At 42.2% G+C, this 24,181-nt stretch overlaps 1 protein-coding gene across 1 annotated transcript in view; it reads right to left on the bottom strand.

Moving 5' to 3' along the window:
- Positions 1–6,941: 6,941 nt before the first annotated feature.
- The window catches only part of Il18r1 (interleukin 18 receptor 1), a 32,266-nt gene continuing 15,026 nt past the window's right edge, over positions 6,942–24,181 (bottom strand). Inside the window, exons 5-11 of the mRNA XM_021199107.2 lie at positions 23,700–23,844; positions 20,517–20,579; positions 17,902–18,028; positions 15,433–15,572; positions 13,996–14,154; positions 9,216–9,374; positions 6,942–7,297 (exon numbers count right to left, since the gene is read on the bottom strand). Coding sequence (XP_021054766.1) covers positions 6,942–7,297; positions 9,216–9,374; positions 13,996–14,154; positions 15,433–15,572; positions 17,902–18,028; positions 20,517–20,579; positions 23,700–23,844 — 1,149 coding nt within the window. The remainder of the gene's footprint in view (positions 7,298–9,215; positions 9,375–13,995; positions 14,155–15,432; positions 15,573–17,901; positions 18,029–20,516; positions 20,580–23,699; positions 23,845–24,181) is intronic.

The raw sequence follows: 24,181 nt of genomic DNA, 5'->3' as shown, positions 1-24,181 counted from the left end.
ATCAAGTGACCATAGGTGTGTGGATTCATTTCTGGATCTTCAATACTATTCCTCAATGCCAGTTTTTAAAGTGTTTCCTTTTGGGTACAGAGCATACAGGAGGTAGAGAGAAATGAGAAATCAATTCTGCATGAACTTTACTTTGTAGGTTCGTGCTTAGAAAAATGCAAATATTTTTTCACACAAAGTAAAATTTTAAGAAAAAAACACTAAAAATAAAAATATGAAAATGGAGCCTAACTATACTGAATGAAAAAACCTTGATCAAAAGATAATTTCACATGACTTCAGAACACACTTGACTTTTAATGAAATATTCTTAAAATTGGTTAAAAAAACTTAAAAATTTCAAATTGCTTTTATTAAAAAATGGTTGTTTAATATGAGTATTAAAATTATTCTGAGGCTATTATATATACCGTAAATTGAAGAAGATTAATAATTATAGTTATATCTTCAAGAGCTGGAGTTTTCTGAATGCAAAGGTTACCAACATAAAATTGATGACTAAGTAAAACTTGCAGTCTTTAGTGAAATTATCCTTTCAGAGTTGATTTAAGATCCCCCTTCCTCTGTTGTCCTCCTCTGTCCTCCCTCCTCCTTCCTTCCCTCCCTCTCCTCCCCCACTCCCCATGTATTTGTTCTTGCTCTGTTTGGTTTAAGAAAACTGGATGATTTAAGACTCAGTAAACCTAAGGCTGGTTCCTAGACCCTGAGTACAGTTTCTCCCTGGCAGCACATAAAGCTTCGTACAGAGGTGTCTAAGAAAAAGCTAGAGCAGCATAAGCCCGAAGCATCTTCCCGTGTCAGGAAACCACAACAGCAGCAGCAGGAAATGATTGAAAGCCAGCAGCAGTACCAAAGGACTTAAACGTCAACTTTAAACTGTCCCAAGATGGACAGCTCAAGTGCCAGCAGATTACCGCTAATTTACAAGATGCCATGTGCAGAAAACACCCATTTCTTATGATGTGGCATAGCATGCACAGTGATGTCATAACATTAAAATACAGAGTGAAATAGCTCAGGCTGTGGTAGGAGACAGGCTAAGCCTGGGAAGCTATTTAAAATTTCAATCCAACTGCAGATGTTTCAGTATATGTTGCATATTCCACCTGCTATGTAGATTTGAACTGTTTGTAATCAACATTTAATAAAAATTTTAAAAAGGCAGATGGCTGACTGCTTCCTGTTGCTCTTTTGTAATCTAAATGTAGATTCTCTCATGGTCATATTTTACTTTGCATGATTTAAATGGATTGCCATCAAAGTGACTACAAAGAGTCTAGAAACTACTTTAGAAAGTGGATGACCTGCTCGGGCAGGCCATTTGAATGAGACTATCCTTACCTGAAAATACAGTTTGTTTACACATGTCAAAAACATAGCTTACAATGTCCACATGGTGGCGGCTGGAGCAGCTGCCTCAATGAACAGGGAACTTCTGCTGGCCTTCTGATGAGGCACTAAGACTGATCCTTAGTGAGGATTCTGCCCGCCTGGTGATGTGCCCAGCAAGAGATTAAGAGTGTGTCGGCTGCTGCACAGCTTTCAGACTGTATATCCTGAGGGTACAGGCAGCTGTTTGAGGAGTCCCTCTGGGTTCCCAGTCAGTGTTATTTCGATACCCATTCTGAAGAACAGAATCATCCAATGTGTGGACGCACAGTGTGTTTCTTGTCAATCTGAGAACTAGGGTTAATAGCATTAACCATTGTTGTCAGGGCCATTTTTTGCTTTCCTGAGCATATACACTCCAAACATCCAGCATCAGGGTCAAGAAAATAAGGTCTATATGACGGTTTTCTTCCGGAGTAATGTGACTGAGAATCAAGATAATGCCATCGGGTGCCTTTGAGATCTTGTTAAAATGATGTGTTTATGTGGCTTATGGTGGAAACTGGTCATCTTTCATCCTGGAACAACTGTTTGACTAGTGTGCAGAGTGAGTGTGGGTATGACTGTACACATATGTGTATAAATGTGTTTGTTGTGTCTGTTCACAGATACCTGTGCACTTGTATGTAGTTAACGTCAGTGTATTTTTGAGTCATTCCATATTTTACACTGAATCACAGTCTCTCACCAGAACCCAGAGTCCACTGATTGCTAGTGTAACTAGCCAGATTGTTCCAGGAGTCCCTTGTCTCTGCTTTTATGATGGGATTCCAGGTGGGCTGCCGTGACAACCTGACAATCACACACATTTTCAGAGGCCTCTTTAGAGTGTCCCTCTATATTTACTATAGAAGTTAATTATTTCTATAGACAGGTTTTGGACATCTCATCAGTCCACAATAGAGATGTCTACAAGCCTTAAACCATTTCCCCCTAGGGCCACCCTATGACCAAGATAGCTTCTACTCAATTGATGATAAATCACCAGGAAAAAAAAAAAAAACAAAAAACGTTAAGTCTAAAGGCATTGATGACCGTTGTCCATCCAATACGAGGCTCATTTCCTGCTCATATTAATAACAACCAACTGGAGAATGCACAAAACCAACCGCATGGTAGGAAGGCAGTCCTTCAATGGCACGGCTTCCTGTGTATGGATGACAGTGCCCTGTTCAGCCTCCCATTCAGACTGCCACTCAAAACTGCTGCTCAGATCTGAGCTCACGAGTGATTAATTTCTTTAAGCACTGGACAACTCTGTTATATGGTTAATGGAAGATGCTCAGGAATGGGGATGCTCCTCTGTGCCCAGGGATTCCTGGCTGCATGCATTTGGCATTGGCAAGATCACCAGCTCTGTCATCAACCCCTGTATTTTGAATGATTCTGGACATAGAGATGAAAGGTTCTGCTAGGGTTGGCTTTCTCATCTCTCTAAGGTGGTATTTTTTTCCTCCTAAACTATGATCTCTTCAGAAGTATTTTCTCTGGATCTCACTCTGTAAATTAGGCTCACTATGTAGCCAAGCCTGGCCTCTAGCTTATAGCAATCCTTCTATCTTAGCTTCCCAAGGCACAGATGAGCAGGCCTGCCTGGATGGATTATCTTTCCAAGTAGAATGTTAGTAGAGAGTTCAATATACAATACATAGCTGTAGCTTCAATGTTTTATGATAGAGAAAAGGTGAGGTGAAGTGGAGGTACAGGGAGCCCAAGATATGTTCCCCAGATCTGCATCTGCTATTCTTGACACCTCTGAAGTACCCAAGACTCACTCATGTAACAGCACAAACGCCCACCGACATGTTCATGATCCATTACTGAGCACACACACACCAAGTCATCACAATTATATATATAAGCTAGGAATGGCAATCTCCGGGTTTATATGTCTCCCACCAGAAACATAGTAGTTGGCTGGAAGCTCCCAGCCTGGGCTCTGACCGCTGTTTCTGTGGCACATGGATGCAGTAGGAAGGGGCCCTGTCCTTCCCACAGAACACTCATAGACCGTTTCCTGTTAGCTATGTGGCTTGGTCACTCTGAAGAGCCTCCTTCCCCCAGCCCTGCTTCACCGTGCTAGAGATCACACATGCATGGACGTTCCTTCTTGAAAATATGACTTTCCCTAGCTTTCGTCTCTTCTTCAGAGCCACACTTCAGGAGCTGGTAGCTCCTGAAGTCCTTCCCACCAGCCTCTGCCCACATTCACACTCTTCTGAGTCCCTTGGCAGCTCGGCTGCCTTGTCACTGATTGTCGCCTCTCTAGTCTTCCCTCCAGGTGTCTTGGGGACACTATGTAGAGTCCTGTCTCACTTAGGACATGCTTATATCTGGCTTTGTCTTTTTACCCCAAACTGAATGGCATATAAGGAGCCCTGAACCCCCCTGCCCCCTTGCTCTTTCCCTATTCTGAGCCATGCCTGATGCCATTAGTGGCCTGAGTGTATGGCGTAACCAACCACATCCAGCTTGTATTTGAGGATGTTCTTGTGTAATCACAGGAGGGAAGTCATACCTGATGTTATCTACATGGTCACAAGCCCAAGGCTGAGGAGGGCATAGCACCTAGGGTGGGACCAACTATTGTTAAGTTGCTGAGTGCCAATATTGTCAAAACTCCTTTTAAGTGTCTATGTGTATGCCTGCAGACTTTGGCTGCTCTCAACCTTGATTAAAGAAATCTCTCTCTCTCTCTCTCTCTCTCTCTCTCTCTCTCTCTCTCTCTCTCTCTCCCCGATGAGTGGCAGTCAATGCGAAGAAAGACTCATAACGGATCAAAGTTCTGAGAGCAAGTGAATCTGAGTGCGCAGCCATGAATTAGACATCTTTGTTAGCTCCACCTTGCCTCCTGCCAAAGCTCAGGGGGCATCCTGGAAGAGGAGGCAGGAAGAGCTGGAGACCTCACAGCAGCACAAGACCAAAGCAGCCACCACTGCAGCGTCAATGGGAAAGATGTCATGAGGTTTCTGGCTCTGTCAACTGTTGGCAGATGATAGCAGCTGGGGGAGATAGAATCGGTCTTCTTTGAAGATGTGGTTCCTAGTTAGTGTGTGCATGTTCTAGTGGGTGGCCCCATGCCACATCTACAGGAAACACTAACTGGACTTGGGTTATTTCAAAACCGAGGGCGATAATTACATGGGGTCCATGTTGGGGAAAGGGGAAAGGTGGCAGGAGAGAATGGGTGTGGATATAATATTTCACTGTATAGAGAGATGAGGTCCTCAAAGAATAAATTTTTCAAAAATATACACACAAGCGTGACAGGCATTTTCAAATGGTCGTTACAGGTGGGCTGTGTTAAATCTCCCTCATCTCCTTAAAACAGGTGGGAATCCATGGCGAAAACCAGGCAGTGTGGTCTTCACCTAAACAAAGGAAAAGGCTGTCGAGACATCTCGGGATAAATGAAAAGGACGCCAAGAGTCATTTCCAGTCTAAGGTATGTATTTGGCAGATTTAATGCAAAATATATTTCATATAAAATAAACTTCACGTGTCGAAGCTTGGGTGATGAAAGAACAAAGCAAAGTCTCAAACCCTGCCAACTCCCTTCTGATTCTAGGTCTCCACACACAGGACATCAGATGTTGAATGAATTCGCCTTCTTTCCTCTGTCAGTCAAATAGCACATGAAGTCATGAGCTACAAAAAATTACTCAAGAATTCCCATTCTTCTTGTTTTTCTGTTTTGTTGTTTGGTTTGGTTTTCCTAAAATCCGCTGGGTCTGTTCAGAACAGCCTCTGCTCTAGACTTCCCCAGAATAGTCTCGCTTCACCCAGGCATTGGCAAGGCCACAAGAAACTTTGGGTGTCTCTGAATCTTCTTTTTCATACAAGGGCAGCAAATACCTATACACACACACACACACACACACACACACACACACACACAGAGGCGGGGGCAGGGGCGCAGGCAATTCCCACAGACAGCTACTGTTTTGAACCATGGAGGAGGTCCCAGTATGACAACTCCCTTTAGAGAAACAAAAGTATCTTCCAGTGCCCAGAGATGCATACATATTTCAGCAGGAGGTGTTGTGTGTGTGTGTATGTGTGTGTGTGTGTGAGACTGTGTGTGTNTGTGTATGTATGTTTGTGTGTGTTTCTCTGTGTGTGGTTGTATGTTTGTGTGTGTTTCTGTGTGTGTTTATGTGTATTTCTGTGTGTTTGTGCATGTATGTTTGTATTTATGTGTGTATGTTTATGTGTATTGGTGTGTTTCTTCTGCTATGTTTCTCCTCTGCCCTCTCTCCATTTGTTGCTCCTATTTGCAGATCCATTTCCCCACCTGCTCTCTGGCTCCCATTTCCTCCACTGCGGAATCACTGAGCCAATGAATGAGGGCAGTTGCTGCCATCAACAGTAAGAGCCACATTTACCGAGCAGTCTTTAGTCCCCCTGTGAACTAGCTGTATTTACTTTAAACTCTGATTTTAGAGACGCGTAAACTGAAGTATGAGAAGTTGGATAAGATTCCAGAGCTCACAAAATCCAAGACTGTCCATCAAATTTGGCTGTACATACCACACCGTCAACTGCCACACTGAAAATACCTGCATGCCAAGGGCATCTGAAATGGCTGGTAAAAACAACAAGCAAATTGTTGTTTGTTGGCTACACTTCAGCAGCTAATATGATCCTACAGATAAACATTTACACAAAGCCAACAAAAGTTTTAAGCCACTAAAGTTGAAAGGCCCACTGCATTCTCTGAATTTAACTTCTGTCTGTAATGACTGATAGGGTTCCATTTCAAAGGATGTATGAAAAGGTTGAAAAAATAAGCAGGTTCTGCCTTATGTCTGACTGAGTTTCTAAGAACTACCTTGCAACACCAAACTCATCCTGAAGCCAAATTCCTGGACTTTCTCATTTCTCTTGTCTATATCCAGCTCTTTCCCTCACCTCTTACAACTCCCAAGCCTGGGAGAGAGCTATGTACCCTGAGATGCAGTAAAGGCTGGTTCATAGAAAATGCCTCTGGGTGCGTAAAATTCTCCAGTTGGAATCTGTTATTTGAAAAATTCTGAAGAGGTTCCTCACTTGGGGGCATAAATCAGTTTGCCAGCCTACTTCCATCTTGGCTGAATGGAACGGTGTGCAGACAGCTCTAGGGCAGTGGTTCTCAACCTTCCTAATGCTTCAACCCTTTAATACAGTTCTTCACACTGTGGTGAACCCCCAACCATAAAGCTTTTTCCCTCGCTACTTTGTAACTATGATTTGGCTACAGTTATGAATCATAAAGTAAATCTTTTTTTGGAGATAGAGGTTTGCCCACAGATTGGGAATCACTGCTCCAGAGGAAGAAAGAATAACAAATTGATTTCTTGTGAATCCCAAGGCCTTCTAGGAGTTCAGGGTCACAATCAAGGCTCTGTTTCATCTGTGATGACCTGATGACAACTCTCCTAACTGGGAGTGGGAGGGATAGTCACAAAATTCAGCCTTTTGAACCACAGCCACCGCTGTGAATAGGCACACGCATGACCTCTAGCAGGGCTTCACTTCCTTTTGACATCGAGCTCATCTGGAGCTCAAGGTGCTGAGAGAACAGGCCGCACCTCCGATTCCTCTCTCCATGGCTTGACAGCTTTTGCAGGCATCAAGTAAAGAAGATTCTTCCAGAAGCGTGAGTTCGAAGAGAGTGGACTGTCAGCCCTCCATTTTAGAACTCTGTAGGACTTCAGGAGTTTCAGCGATGCGGGGAGAAAGGTGATGTTGCTGGCTGGAGTAAACTCGATTAAGATGATTTTAATCTTCCTCTCCACCAGTGCTTCGTGGAGTCCACTCTCGAGCTCACGCCTGGCTCCGTTAGTCAGGTAACTGTTGCTGAGAACGATGATTAGCCTCCGGCTTTTCTCTATCAGTGAATGGATCTCATCAACAACAGCTGGAAGGACAAGATTTGCATCAGGTCAGAGAACTAAACGGTGGACACAGAGGAAAAATATTGCATGCCCATGGTTTATGATATTTAACTTTTGGCTGTACTACCAAGGCTTTCTTTAAAAATAAGACATTTTTATCTGTTTTAGACACTGAGCAGAATAATCATCTTACTATCACAGCGAGCACTCACTTACCACTTATGCCTTCTTTAAAGCTTTGTACGTATTGATTCATTTCACACCTACAGCAACCTCATAGAAAGGCTCTGTCACCCCCACTTTGCCAAAGCAGAGAGCAATGAAGACCTTGCCTGCAGTCACGCAGCTGGTGTGTCACAGGCACACAACCCAAATTTTTATCATCACTGACTTGTTTTCCATTTATGTAGGAAGGTTAAAGATTTAAAACAATACCCTAAGCTGACCCAAAACACTGATTATTTTATACCAGAGGTGGGTTTTCCCTAAATGACTGGGTAACACTTCATTTCTTCCCTCCTATGCAGCAGCTCACACAGATAATGATGTGCTAATGACAGTATTTGGCTGTGACTAGGTAACCATGGCTACCTATACATGCCAAGCCTCGCTCTGGACCCTAGTGAGTTCAAACAAGCCTAGTGATAATTCAGCATATGCAAAAAAAAATGTAATTTTTTTTAAAAAATTAGGAACTTATAAGGAATTGAAGAAAATATAATTAACTGGTAGTAAAAGCATGGACCCATACTTTAGAAATAAGCATGTACCTTCTAGATGCCAAGCTCGGCAGCATGGCCTGCATCTCACCAGCAATGATGCACCTTGTAAGAAGTGGTTTACTTCCAATCGGTACTGAACTTATTCTTTGCACTTATCCCCATTTTTGCTTTCTGATTTGTGCTGTGGGGAGAACATAAAGCTATTTCCTATTTTCTGTGATATTTTCTTTCTGGCTCTACTTAATGCAGGTGTGGCACATACTGAATATAGGATGAATGAATGAATGAATGAATGAATGAATGATGGTGGCAATGAAGACTGTGCTTTTCTTTTCCCTTCCTCCTCCTCCTCTTTCCCCTCTTTCTCCTCCTTCAAATTCTCTGTCACCTTCTTCTCCTGGTTCTCTTCCTCCTTTTCCTCCTCCTCCTCCTCCTCATCTTCCTCTCCTTTCTCTTCCTCCTTCTCCAATGTCTCTTCTGCCACCTTCTCCAGCTCTCTTCCCCTTCTCCTCCTCCTCTGCGTCTTCCTCTTTCTCCTCTTCCTTTCTCTCTTCCTCTTTTTCTTTATTCTCTTCTTCCTTCTCCTTCTCCTTCTTCCTTCTTCCTCTCTCCCTCCTTCTCCTCCTTCTTTCTCTCTTCCTCCTTCTTTTCCTCCTTCTCTACCTTCTTCCTCTGTTCCTGCTTCTCCTTCCTCTTTTCCTCCTTCTCCTCCTTCCTCTCTTCCTCCTTCTCTTCCTTCCTCTCTTCCTTCTCCTCCTTCCCCTTCTTTTCCTTTCTCTTCCCCTCCTTTTCCTCCTCTTCCTCATTAGCTAATTTACTTAACATGCATATGTGCCATGCCTACATATGTATATATGCACACAGAGGTCAGAGTTTGACCTTGAGTGCCTTCCTGGCTTGCCTTCCATGTGGTTTATTGAGGCAGGGTCTCAGAAAAAGAAATGCCTGTGCCTTTTCTTGGGTATCAGACTGTGATGCAGAATGAAAGGGTCAATGAGGAAAGGCTGGAATGATTTTCTCAATATGTATTACTGTGTGATAATGAAAAGTTGGTTAACCAGACTGACATGGTTAACTAATAACTAGTCATAAACTGATGTGATTTCTCCTGGCTTAAAGGACTTTGGCCATATGTACATCCTTAAGGTAAAAAGACAAACAATCATCTCCTTAAAGGAATTATCTTCATTAGCTGTCTGTCCAGGTCACCCTTTCTTACCTCCACCAGGCACCACATCTCTTTCAAATATGCATAACTTATACCCAAACTGTTTCTCCAGGACTCTGGGTAATGTCTCCACAGCAAAAGTGTACTCTTCTTTATTCTCAGGATGACACTCTCTCAGGTAAGACACAAAGGCATCATACGTTTTACCATCTAGGAGACAAGGTGGACTCTTTTAATTTGTGATTATGAGAAAAAAATTAAGTAAAAACCTTGTGAAAATTATATAAAGAGAATAGAATTATTAGTTATTAAATTTCAGATTCAAACCATGCAACCAGTGATCTTTTTAAAGCCTCTGCTTTAAGACTTCCACCATGGGGGGAGGGGGAGAGAGAGGGAGAGAGAGAGAGAGAGAGAGAGAGAGAGAGAGAGAGAGAGAGAGAGAGAGAGAGAGAGAGAGAGAGAGAGAGAGAGACTAATAATCATGATATTAAAGCATATATATGCAGCTCAGAAGTCCTTCATTCCAGGATTGGCAAGTAAGTTACACCTTCACTCATTCACTTCAGTCAACTCTACCACACCAGTACTGGGGGGTTTCACTCCCTAAAGGCCTTTAAAACATAATGTCAAGGCAAAGTAAAATATAACAAGAGACACAAATCAAACTGAGACTGTACCCCAGAGCATGGAAGAAATAATAAGGGTTCTTGGAAGAAGATGCTAGCAACAATGAAAAAAGAGACCACTGATTTAGAGGAGAGCATTGAGAAGCATATGGGAGACATGAAATTGTAACTGTAATCTAACACACACACACACACACCTCTAGGGTATCAAATGTCAAGAGGAAAACCTATGATCCTCTGAAAGCTTGGCAGTGATCCTTGAGTGGGCTCCCATCCAGTTCTTGATAATGGAGCAGTATTTAGACATCTGGGAGAACAGTGGAGGAGAAAAAAGTCACCTAACAAAGACAATTCATTCTCTCCACTGGGTGAGTGAACACAAAAGTGATTCTCCTTTTGGTTTCATGCAGTCTATGGAAGAGGCACATCCAACTTGACAGGACTAAAAGGAAACAAGTTCACAGATGAAAAAAAAAAATCCGGCAACACAGCTGAAGATGAACAAGATAGTTTGACCAGCGAAAGAAAAGGGAAGTTTGAGTGATATCCTCCATTATGTAAGTGCTACAGATGGGGCAGCAGAGTGATGGTAGTCTGATGTTTATCTTTACGACACAAAAACTTAGTAGATGGCTAAGGAGCTAGATCTGCACCAACTGAATTAAAAAGGAAATATAGATGGGTCTCTTATTAAAATAAGGTGGGATAGAACAACTCTGGGTCTATTCTTTTATAGGCCATGCTGTCTAAACCCAATAGCCCAGCCCTATTTCTTCACAATCAAGTTCACGAATCAATGCTTTCTCTGTCTGGCAAATGTTTGCTCAGTTCTCACAGTATGCTGTTCCACCAATGTGTCAGGACCAATTGCTGATCTAGAGCAACCGGTTTAGCACAATTGCACGTGTAAGAAAACTTTAATAAAAATTACAGAATCATATGCTCATCAAATGTAGGAAAAATGGGTGATCCTAAAACTAGTTGGTATTGTAACCAGTAACCATTGCCTCTGGGTGATGCTTTCAGATAGCTGTGAACTATAGCTACTGTCCAGGCAACAGGGAATTGAGCTTTTGTAAATGTTTTTATCAAGTCAGTGACAAAAATAGGCACCAGCCAGTAAATAAGTAAAGGATCATACGTTCCTCACAATCAAGATATAACTGACCATGGGAAACAAGGAAGGTAATCCCATGTGTATCTGTAGCACATGCAACGTGCCTTTGTTCTTATGCATGAAGAGCCAGTCTCCAACTATTAATTGACTTCAGGTTTTGTATTTCAAGTAATTATTTTATGATATGAATCAGCTAATTTTCATCACAATTTATTTTTAAGTGTGGATAGTGAGATGCTTGGTGGAAAAACCTGATTTCCTGGTGATTAATACTTTTGATCTCTAATTAATAATACTATCACTATATAAGTGGTCATTTAGGATAATAATGAGTTAGCAGAACCATCGTTTCTCCAACTATATGCATCAATATATATGACTGTGTTTTAGTAGTCTTTGGCTCATTGGTTCTTTTCATGTTCTGTCAAAACACAAAGCATGGTATTGGCTACAATGTTTTCTTTCCGAGACAGGTCTTCATTTCTGCCCTTGCTACGGACTGCACCTGGCCATGGAATTCACTTTGAATGAAGGGGCTTAGAGCATGTTCCTGAGTGTTTCTCTGCATTCTATATTAACTGTGATATGTATGCCTTGAAAAAAATGACTGGGACTAGAAAGATGGCTGAGTGAGTGTGAGTTCTTGTCACTGTGGGGAAACCCTGGGTTCAATTCCCAGCATTCATGTGGTGACTGACAACCATCAGTGGCTTCAGTTCCAGACAATGCCCTCTTCTTTCTTCTGCAGGCTCTTGTACACATGTGGTGCACAGACACACACTCAAGCACACACATAGAAAATAAAATCAATGAGTTTAGATAATTTTTAGAAAACTTAAACAAAAGCAAAAAAAAAACAAGGATGTTTAAATTGGGTCAAACAAAATTAACAAAAATATTATGGAATCTCAAGAGAAAGGTTATTTAATGCCCATTTAAATACAAATATTATTATTTCTGAGCAGAAACCATGGAGAAAAAGCCATATACAGACTTTTTACTTCTGTCTCATATCCTTTCAAAGGAAGATCATATATATACAGGCTGAGCATCATAGTCGCTGAGCCTACTAGCTGTTAATACTAAAAGTTGTAAACATAAGAAATGATATGCAGTTCTATTATACTATAGTAAAAACAAAATAAGTTTTAAAAATCTCAGAGAAGTGTATTCGAGAATCACTTCATATCATGCAGTTAAGGGATACTTTGTCCTTATAACCCCCAAACTGGATACCAAAAATGTAAAGATATTGGGTCTCCCACATAGCCACACCACAGTAGGGAAAGATTAATGACAACATGGGGTATTTACCTTTCTCAATAGAGATCCTAAAGGAACCTCACCTAAGATATAAATAGTGTCTGGAAAGAAGAAGAAAAACAAAAAAAAACAAAAACAAAACAAAACAAAAAGCCAGAAAGCCCGGTGCAAAAAGGGCCATGAGTGGATATGTTGAAAAAGAAGACACACACACACAAAAATCAAATATACGAAAGGTTGCTTGTGTTTTTAACATCATAAAATGAAATACAAATTAAATATACTCAGTCTCAAATTCTCATCTATTAAATAGACAGGAATTCGAGAGCTTGTGGGTGAGGGTGTGAGGAAAGTCAATGCCATCCCTGTAGGGCAAACCTGAAAATTTCTGGAAGGACAGCAATGGGATAACACCTGTCAAAGCTCCAGGGGCATTACAGAGAGCATCCCTGTGGCAATACACCATGATTAGAAAGCAATGAAGGGATGACTTTATTCAGCACATCTTTATAATAGCAAAGAGGCAAGAGCGCAAATACCTACCCATCTGAAGGAAAGGACATAAAGAGTTTACATAGAAGCAAGTTACTGACGACCACCGGGTGTGAGGGCACATACCTGTAACCCCAGGACTTGGAGATGGAGGCAAGATGATACTTAGCCGTGGGGAGACCAGCCTGGGCAACATGAGACTCTATCTCAAAGGCAGGCAGACAACCAAGCAGGCAGGCAGGCAGACAGACATACAGACCAACAGACAGGCAGACAGACAGATAGACCAACTGACCAACATACATACATACAGGCAGAACAACTGACCAACACACACACACACACACACACACACACACACACACGAATGCATGCATGTACGCGTGGAGAGACAGACAGACAGACAGAGTGACATGCAAGCAGGGCCTGAGCGACCCTGAAAGATGAGGGATTCCTTCAATAGCATGAACAAATACATAAGAAATAATAAAGCAAAAACTGAAAATAGTAAATTAGGGTAACTAAACCTAGAACTGTTTTTTTAAAGGCAGCATGAAATAAGAATCCACATTAATAACTCACTGGATGTAATAGCAGGTGGGGACATGGTGGGAATCAGACACTGGACGAGACAGAGGAGGTCTCCTGCTGTATATTTACAAATTTTGAATTTGACCTCTATGAAGTATTTTTTTTCTATTAAACACATGCATGCACACACACACACACACACACACACACACACACACACACACACACACACACACCACAGAATTAGGTTAAATTTTCAGAGCATAATAATCTTGAAATGTGAAGGTTTTCAATCACTTTTAAAAACATTGAGAAGCACAAGACATTAGACACGATAATGGATGGATCTAGGAGACTGGAACTGAGATCTCTGATTCTCCCCACGTTCCTCCGGGTACACGATTTGATCCCCTTTTCCCAGTTCAAATGATGAAAAGGATGAAAGAAAATTCAATAAAAGCAAATTTTATTGGGTATAAAACAGTCTTCTCGAGTGTGTAGTGATGTGTGTGTGTGTGCGTGTGTGTGTGTGTGTAAACACACTCAGACTGACAGCACGAGACATGCGAGGAGATAGTTCACAGACATGAAACATCAGGAGAAACACATCTGTTTTCTCACAAACAAGTACAGGGTTGCAGGTCGCCCGTTTCAGTGTAACCCACACAGAGTAACCCCTGACTCAAAGCTCACAGATCATGAGTGGCATCATCCAAATAAAAGCAAGACCAGTGTTTCCTTTGCTGGGTGCAGACACAAAGACATGAGCTAGGGTGACCCCGTCACAGCGGCATATTACCTGTTAGTGTCTCGTCTCTTTCCGTTATGCGCCTATAGAACAGAATCAAGTCAACTTTATAAATGACACACAAAATCACCACACACACTGCTGCCACAGAGATGAGAACAGCCACAGTTACTCCTCTCGTAAAGACATGGCCTGGGATATCAGGGGTTTCTGCAGAAAAACGAGAGAGATAAAGGGAAATCATGAATCAAAGGCATGTGGCCAGTGTTATAGGGTTGTGGCGGTCAGTTTTTGCCCTTCACAAACAGCAAGTGTCTGTCTCCCCACGTGCTTCCATACTCCCCCTAGCTCCCCACACTCCTGCTGGTAGTCGACAGTGGGAAATCTTTTTACTCCAACTTGTACACGTGCCCAAGGATATCCAATATATATTTTTAGGCAATATACTCTCCAAAACAAACAATCATGTCTCCCAGATCGATTCAGTTTGTATTCACCATAGATAAACACAAAAGAGCCAAGAGGGGTATAAAAAATAATAATAATTCTTAGCAGCCATCCAAGAAATTGCCGATGGCTGAACAGTGTCAAAGACCTGGGGAGGCGGGCGGGAGAGAGAACTCAGCAGAGCACTTGGCGCTGAGGTCCAGGGTTTGGTTCTCAGCATCTACTTAGAGGCTCACAACCATCTGCAACTCCAGTTCCACAGGAAATGTGACTCCCTCTTCTAGCTTATGTGGACACCAGGCTCACATGTATACATGATTACTGCCCATACCCAGAAAACTATAAAAGCCCTTTGACCCTGATATTTTTACTTAGCTGAGGTTAAATGTTAATCTCATTTTATTTCCTCGTTTGACCAAGAACCCTTCATTGCTTCACAGTATACTAATCTTTATAATGATTCTAAGTTTTTGTAAGCATAGACAATGCGGTAGCAACCCCCTACCTATGCATTACCTTTTTTCCTTTTCCTTCACCTATTCTCCAGGAAGGAACACTAATGGTGTAGGGATGTCCACATCAGACAATATAAGCCTCACTGAAGATTTTACCCTCCCATGTGGCACACTTTTAAGAGATAATCTTTCCAGTAAAGTCAGTCGTTTCATTAAGTAAACAATTATGCATATTGAAAAAGCAAACTCTTAGAGGTCATGCTCTGGTGTTCCTACATCTTTGAGAAAGATCTGTGAATTCTCTGAGGAGCTCTGTGAGAGGTGTTGAGCTGGTCCTGAGCAGTGTCCAGGAAACACAAAGAGCATCAGGTAACAGAAGAAGACAGGTTAGTGTGTTTCTGCTTCACAAGTGCGCAGATCACACAACTGCTGCTCACTTGACAAGAGAGGCTGATGAAGGAACAAAGCACATGGATCTAGACCTATAAGCTATGGTTTCTGTCACCTCACCGTATGACCTGGGATGAAAGCCTGCTGTTGAGACTGTCTGAGATCACAGTGAGAGCCAGCACAGAGCCTCTCATACCTTTTCTCACCAAGACGAAGCTCTTGGTATCTGTGGCTTCCTCGTTGGCCACGGTGCAATTATATAAAACATTGAGATAGTTTTCAGTAACTTTCTGAATTCTCAGTATTTTTGAAGCATGCCGTTTGCCTTCAAAAGTCCTGTAATGGAAGAAGATAATTTATCAACAGGCTTTGTTTGTGAGCCGTAAGTCTCCCCAGGAGACGGGAACTTATATGTTTAAAATATTGAAAGGAAGCATCAACAACAGCCATGTTTCTGTTTCTGCTGTGAATTAAAATTAGTTTCCCGATCCCTCCGAGGAGCAACAGAATTCACAGCACAGTACACTTCTCCTTTGCTTTTCTATTTCTCCCTCCTAAGCACTTGGAATTCATTCCACACCACCACTCCTACTAACTGTGGCCAGCCAGCTCTGCAGTCTGCATCTTTCATTGCTAAAGGGAATCTTGGGCAGCCAGAGTCTTGGAAGAAAAGATGTTGTTTAGCTTACAGTCCAAAGGCATGCTCTAGCAGGGCCTCTGGGCTACATTCTATCATAGCAGGAGCATGTGTGGACGTATAAATGGTCTTTCTCTTCCATGATTTAAAGTCATCAGAATTCAATCACAGGAACTCCACTCTTGTGGAGGTTTGAATAAGAATAGTCCCAGTAGGCTTATAGATTTGAATAACTGGTCACGAGGGAGGGAGTGGTACTATTTGAAAGGATTAAGAGGTGTAGCCTTGTGGGAGGAATTATGTCATTGGGGGTGGGCTTTTAGGTTTCAAAGAGCCCTTTCCAAGCCCAGCAGAGTCTAGCAATTCCTGTTGCCAGCTGATGTAGAACTCCGAGCGCTCGCTCGCTCTCTCTCTCTCTCTCTCTCTCTCTCTCTCTCTCTCTCTCTCTCTCTCTCCCGCTCCCCCTCCCCCTCCCCCTCTCCCCAGTACCACTTCTCCCTGTATCTCTCACGCCCCCAGCCAAGGGGATAATGGACTAAGCCTTTGAAATTGTAAGCAATCCTCAATTAAATGCCTTTTTTATTGGATATTTTCTTTATTTACATTTCAAATGTTGTCTCCTTTCCCAGTTCTCCTCCCCACAACCCCTCCATACCATCCTCCCTCCCCCTGCTTCTATGAGGGTGCTCCCCCACCCACTCACCCACTCCCACCTCCCCACCCTGGCATTCCCCTACAATGGGGCATAGAGCCTTCACAGGACCAAGAGCCTCTCTTCCCACTGATGCCCAACAAGGCCATCCTCTGCTACCTATTCGGCTAGAGGCATGTATCCCTCTATGTGTACTCTTTGGTTGGTGGTTTAGTCCCTGGGAGCTCTGGGGGGGTTGGGGTGTCTAGTAGGTTGATATTGTTGTTCTTCCTATGGGGTTGCAAATTCCTTCAGCTCCTTGGGTCCTTTCTCTAACTCCTCCACTGGGGACCCCATGCTTAATTCAGTGGTTGGCTGTGAGCATCAGCCTCTGTATTTGTCAGGCTCTGACTGAGCCTCTCAGGAGACAGCTATATCAGGCTCCTGTCAGCAAGCACTTCTTGGCATCTACAATAGTGTCTGGGTTTGGTGACTATGTTCATAGTTGCCTTATTTATAATAGCCAGAAGCTGGAAACAACCCAGATGTCCTTCAACAGAGGAATGGATACAGAAAATGTGATACATTTACACAATGGAGTACTACTAAGCTATTAAAAACAATGACTTAATGAAATTTGCAGGCAAACGGATGGAAATAGAAAATATCATCCCGAATGAGGTAACCCAGTCACAAAAGAACATACATGGTATGTACTCACTGATACGTGGATGGATATTAGCCCAAAAGCTCACAATACCCAAAATACAATTCAGAGACCACATGAAGCTCAAGAAGAAGGAAGACCAAAGTGTGGATGCTTTGGTCCTTCTTAGAAGGGGGAACAAAATACTCATGGGAGGAAATACAGAGATAAAGTGTGGAGTAAATGCCTTAAAAGAAAGAAAGAAAGAATGAGTTGGTTATCAGATTCCTGTAGGAACACAAGAGATGACGAATCATATCAAAGCTGCATCAACTGGATAGTCTCAGTGGTTAAGAGAATGGAGTTTGAGTACATACACCATTTTTACTTTTAATAGTTCTCAAAATCCAAGCAACTATGGCACCCTTTGATTGCTGTCTTATGAGGAGCTTGATGACTGTACCCTAAGACTCTGACTGACTGGTACCATTATAAAATGATGCTAAAAAAGGCTCCCTAACATTCTCAAGAAACTTGTCTCTTCAAGCTTAGATATGTACAGCCAATGTCTGCATGATCGATTGGTAACATTGGAATATGGTAAGGATGATGATAAGCAAATTACAATTACAGCTAAAGCTAGCTTAAACATCCCATCAGCCACCCAGGAGTGCAGCCTCTCTTCTGCTGTGCGCATGTGTGAATTTTTCAGCATGCACCACGGCATCTCTCGCATGCCACATGTACATACCACGACGTTGTTGTCTCCTTCCCGTCTTCTTGCACGTTAGGGTCTGTGCTATCCTCCTTCCTGATGCTCCAATAAAACAGATCGTCTTTATTCAGTAAAGCACTGCAGTTCAGCTCCACATCCTTTCCTAGATAGAAGTTGACAGTCTCAGTTTTGAATTTAGAAACTCGGTCGAAGTTTCAAATACAGTCAGTGTGTGCTAAGTGAGCGTTAAATAACACCACATTCAGAAAAAAAAAAAAAAAAAAGAAAGAAAATTGAAGAAGTGCTTCATTTTAAACCAAGCCAATGTCTCTCTTCAACTACCAGAAAAATAAGAGAGGAATACCATACAAAACAATTACCTAAAAGAAGAAAGGCATTGCTGCACAGGGGAGAAAGAACAAGAAATGGTGAAATTAAAGTGTAGTTAGAAAAGCTCTCTTCCAGGTAAGTAAGCATGAGCAGCCATTCTGTTTATACGGAGTCCCTTGGAGTTGAAATAAGCAGGAGTCTTGTAAAACAGAGAGTCCAGTTCTGTGGGGTATGGGGGCAGCTGCACAGCTCTCGGGAATATCAGAAAGACCTTGGGTAGCATGAGGCTGTGGAGACATGTGCTGCGGAGACTTGTTTCCAGTGGGACCATAGGAGAGCAAGTGTCGCTCAGCCAGGATGTAAGGGATTCGTGACTCCCTCACAGCCAACAAATTGTGTGTAATTGAGTATATGGGCCAATTTGATAGGTATATGAATTAAGCATTGGCTGAAAAAGAACATGAGGAAATTTATTTTAAAGCAATTCTTTGTTATACGCATAATTTTTATTGAAGACAAAAGCAAACCTGTATGCTAATGAGATGCGTGCTTGTTTGTTTTGTTTTTTTTTTCTGTAAAGAATTAAACATTGGCTGAATAATTGGTAGTTCATGCTCTGAAACATCTTCAATGCTACTTAGAAATGTTCAAATTTCAATTTTATAATCATCAAAGCTGAGACAACTTTACATAATTATGTAATACAAAATGGCAGAAATATATTTAGGAACCTTTCAGAAGTTCTATCCTGATCCTGAACTATAATCCCTCCAACTTTTTTTTTTAAAAAAAAATCAAATTCAAGTCTGCAACTCAAACAGCCAATTTCAAAAAGAAACACCCTCACACCCTACAACCCGAGGGCTCACTAAGCTAATACAGTTCAGGAATGACAGGAGGGGAACACTAAAGGTTTTTGTTATCTGACTTGTTTTGTTTTGTTTTGTGTAATTAAATCATTATGTTTCTATAAGACCGCAAGTCTTTATCTGCACAGTAAAGAGACAGAACCTCCTAACACACACACACACACACACACACACACACACACACACACACACACACACACGTCTTGACCCTGGGACACGATGTTCAGTCCTCTACTGATATGTTACACAGGAAGGCATACCTGGTACATGGTATGCATAGTGTGCGTGTGTGCATGTGTACATGTGTGCATGTGTGCTCAGAACAGAGCACACAGTGAGGTTGTACAAGTCAGCTCCAGTGAATGCGCCTGGAAACATCTTGGCTTCTTCGCGGTTTTGATTTGGAATTTCCTGTCCTTGTGCATTCAGAAAGCTTGTATTTGCCAGATTTCTCAAGGTCCTCACATTCACCTATACAGCCCCAATGTGTGGTCTCAACACCTTAAGAAGTGGCGTTCTAGTGGCAAAGGATTGTAACCAGCATGAGTATGAAATTCTCTCTGACCCCAGCTATTTAAGTGCACGGCAGGTTGGCTATAGTACATCTGCTCCCAGCCACCTCAGCTGAGTTCTGAGCAGACTGAGAGAATTGTGAGTTGCTTGGCCTGTGTGTCAGTTTATTCAGTGGGTACCATAGAGGCAGTATTCCAGTACTGCTAGGAAAATGTATTTCAAATCACTTAGCTCAATATAAGGTTTAGAATATACAAATGTATTTCATTCCTTCCTGGTTTTTATGTTTGAAAGAAATTACCTAATTGTACACACAGAATCTTAAGAGCTGCCTAGACCAGGGGTTCTTAACCTGTGGATTGTGACCCCTTAGGGAGTAAAGGACCCTTTCATACTGGGTGCCTAAGGCCATCCTGCATGTCAGATATTTGTATTATAACTATAGTAAAATTACAGATTTGAGATAGCAACAAAATAATGTTATGGTTGGGGGTCCCCACAACATGAGGAACTGTATTAAAGGATTGCACCATTAGGAAGGGTGATATCCACAGCATTAAACAAATCCTGAACGTTCAGCCAATTCCATCCATGGCCAAATATTTAAACTATAGAACAAGCTTGAGTTATTCCTCCAGAGCATTATCACTAAATTTTCATGTTTTGAAAAGTCAATAGAGGAAAAATAGGGGGGACTAAAACCATGGCTGAGGGCGTAGTCCTCAAGACATAGACAGCCCCACTGATATTGAACAGAGGTGTCATTTAACTGGTCTAAAAGATTCAATAGTCAAACAGTAACATGCTTTTCCTCGTTTTGTAATATTCCTCAATAAATATATAATGAGTCATATCCACCAACAGTGAGCCAGATTTACTCTTGAAAACACGATAATGGCCCCATTTATAAATTCAGAAAGCGTGCTTTGTAAAACCTACCTAGTTCCACACCAACCTTCTCACACTTTGGTCCTAAAACAGCTGGAGTTATTTTACTCTTCCCTAAAAGGAAAATAGCAAACGAACAAAACGATTAGAATTGCCTCGAGTTTCTCTAAGACATCTGTCTGTTAGAATGTAATCATTCCACGTAACAAAGATTCCAATACTGCATTTCTTGATTATCCATGATTTTATTTTCTGCGGATTAAGTGGCCCAAAATATGTTAAATAGAAGAATAGCTTAAAATAACCAACTTGCCATTTTAAAATTGTGTACCATTCTCAGTTTTCCATGCCATTCCATCCACACTAGGACATGAATCGTCCCGTGGTTCGGTGCATCCTTGCATTATGTACTTCCAGCGTAATCACCACGGTGTCATGATACTTGTCTTCAAGTAACCTATGTTCTATTTCATCATGACCGCAAAGCACAAATGTAGTGACTTTGACAATTTTGTTTCAGTATATTACTATATTTTATTATTAAGTTTTGTTGCTAATCTGTTGCTGTGCCTAATTTATAAACCAAATTTTACTACGGGCAGGTATGTATACAGAAAGATAGGATGTATCCGTTTTGTTTCCAAGTATGGTGTCAGGAACTACACTAGGGTTTTAAGCATTACCTGTGAGTAACTGCAGTCATTGCCACAGGTTGGCTTATGTCAGGATCTTACTAACTCTTTATTAACTCAGCTCATAGTACTGGATCTCCATCGCCCACTTGCTGTATGCTGCTATTGCTGAAAGCAGCGTCCATCTAGAATCCTTTGAACTCAAACACTGGCTTCTGCTCAGTGAACCTGCAGCCAAAGGAATGTCTGGTCCAGGGAGATTGCTGACAGGTACTGAGAGGACCAGATGTTTAGGACACAGAAGATGGACAGACACTGGGAAGTACTTGCCTACTCTACATCAACTCCCTCCATCTGTCCTTCTCTCGCTGATGGAATTAACAGAATATATCAAGACTAGATGAGCCAGGTGAAGCACCCCTCCCAGACACCAATCCCACTCCTGAGGATGTGGACTCTCCAGCCCTAACCATGCCCTGGGTGCCCTATCTGACTCTACCCAACCCTGCTGTACAAATCTTTAGACCCGGTGCCACTACTGTCCCTAGTGATTTCTGGTCCTAACCTAAAGTATATAAGCTTCTCTTATTGGTGTCATGATTGTCAAAATGGGTTAGGTGTTATGGGGTGGGTTTCTAATTTAAAAGATGAGCCCAGCCCAGATTTCCTGTCTCATATCTAGTCATTTACTCTCTAGTCAAGTGGAGGTTTTCTTTTCAAGGTTGGGGAAGTGACTTGGTGGATAGGAATGGTTGATGTGATAGGGTGGGACCTGAGTTTGAATCCCCAAAACCCATGTAACATGCTAAGCATGACTGCATATGCCTGTGCCCCCAGCACATGGGGAAAGAGACAGGCAGATCTTAGAAACTCCATGGCGAGTGAGTCCAGCCATATCAATCAGTTCTTGGTTTAGCAGGAGATGTGTCTCAAGGCAATGGCAGGTGATACAGACAGAAAGACATCTGATGTCCTGAACCACACAGCACATCATAGATACACACTCACATGTGGCCCCTTGGGCTTGACTTTTCCATAATTGCCACCCAAATAAACTTCTATGACTTATAATTGACTCGGTCCATGGCACTCTGTGCTATCAGAAGAATATGGCCAAAAGAAATTTGTAGGTGTGACTGCTTAAGGAATTGCAGAAAGGGAAGTTGTCTTGTATTGTCCAACCAGGCTATAAATATGTCTTCATAGGAAAGTCAGAAATGTCAGACTCTGGGAAATGCATATAATGATGGAAGCAGTGGGGGGAGGGGGAGAGAAGAAGATGAAGAAAAATGAAAAGCCTGGCAGATACTATGCTCTTAGGCCTGAGGAGAAAGTAATATGTAAATAAGATAGCTCTGGATACTGGCAAAAGGCAGAGAAATATATTTCTCCCACATTCTCCAAAACTTGACTTCAGCCCAATGAACTTATTTAGACATGTGACCTCCAGAACTCTAAGTCAGGGTGTTCATTTGTTCAGGACACTAAGTCTTGGGGTGCTTTGCTGTAATAGTAACACAGGGGCAGCTACGGAAATGCATCAGGTGACATGCAGGAGAAACATGTCAGTACAGTGGATGTGTTGGAGCAATCTGTGAGCTTGTGGGTTTAGTTAAACGCATCGTCCACACTGAGTTTCCAGTTTACTGGGACGGCAGTGGAGAAGGTCATAATTAGGGTCATGGTCATAGCACATATCTTCAAATAGCCGGAGGGGTTTTCATAGAAGAACAGACCATCATTGAAGCTTTCGAAAGCAAATGAAAAGCTGTCAGGAAAACCTAAAGGTGGCAAAATGGACTCAAGGAAACACATCAAGATCGCTGCACAGTCATATTTACCTGTCAGTTCCCAAGAAGGTGATAGATGGCAGGTTCTTGGCTGTGCCATCTGAAGTATATGCTCGTGCAGTGCAGTTCAGTTAAATCACCTCTCAGGTCCCTGTCACCATAGAGTCCTAGGTCTTTGATTATCCTCTGGGCTCAGAGCAAATTGGGCTATGTGCAAAGCTCCCCTCCAACTAGCACACGGTGTCCTTGATTTGTCAGCTGCCAGCTATTCTCCCAGCATGCTCTGCCCCTTCAAGGCACTGGGCCTCCAGAATCCAGACATGGCAAAGTCCTCAGCACTTGTCTTTCAACTACACAGCACACCCTTCAGCATCCCTGATAACAAGTTTCATAGAGTTGCAGCTCTAGTGCTTAGTGACTCTCCAGATCGGCATAAAAGTTCTAGACTACAGTGTGTCCCTTGCTTTGGTAAATTCATCTGTGTTCTCTACCTCCTAATACTAAGTACAGCTTATTGGATAGGGCCAGCTATAAATATTTGTGAGCACAATAAATATTTGTTAAACGAAAACGGCAGCTTAACAAGATCCTGCCATGTACTCAAATTCTAAAACAAAACAAGCTGATTTATAAGAGGCTCACCCATGTCAGCTTCTGTTTGCTGCTAAGAAAAAATGTGTTTTCAGTTGGTTTTATGGGAGCCCAAGATAAATCTTTTAAACCTGAGGTTTTAAGGGGTGTTGTAGTCTCAAACCTGAGGGGGCTCCCGCTTCTCTCCTATGCGTTTGCTTCTTGCACTAACGTTCTCTTACCTTCGATAACTGTTATATTGACAGTCTTGGTGATGTTGTAGCATTTCCCATTATGGTGGACAGAAAACACGCAGGAGTAGTAACCCTCATCTCCAAACTCAGCATCCTTCAGGATCGTCGGGCTTCTGGATAGTTCCTTGCAGTTCTGGTTTTGTCAAGGCAAGTTAAAATACTTTCAGACACTACAGGCAGCATAGTGTTAATTGTTCACATCCCTAACGCTTAAGATCTTTAGTGATAAAGGGAAACACAACAGATGACCAGCAATGCCTAAGTATGTGTCCCAGCAACTCACCCTTGCTTCCACTAGAGCAGTCAGGCACCCTGTTACCATTGCCACTAATGAAGAAGGGGCTCTTAGCACCCCTATTACCTGGTGTTCAGAGAGAGAGAGAGAGAGAGAGAGAGAGAGAGAGAGAGAGAGAGAGAGAGAGAAAGAGAGATGAACTTAGGCCACAGAGCAATCTCTAGCAGATGTGGGG

This window comes from Mus pahari, chromosome 5 (assembly GCF_900095145.1).
Source record: "Mus pahari chromosome 5, PAHARI_EIJ_v1.1, whole genome shotgun sequence".
NCBI classification, from domain to species: domain Eukaryota; kingdom Metazoa; phylum Chordata; class Mammalia; order Rodentia; family Muridae; genus Mus; species Mus pahari.
The sequence above is the reverse complement of the archived record's forward strand: the minus strand, read 5'-3'. Positions and strand labels throughout refer to the sequence as shown.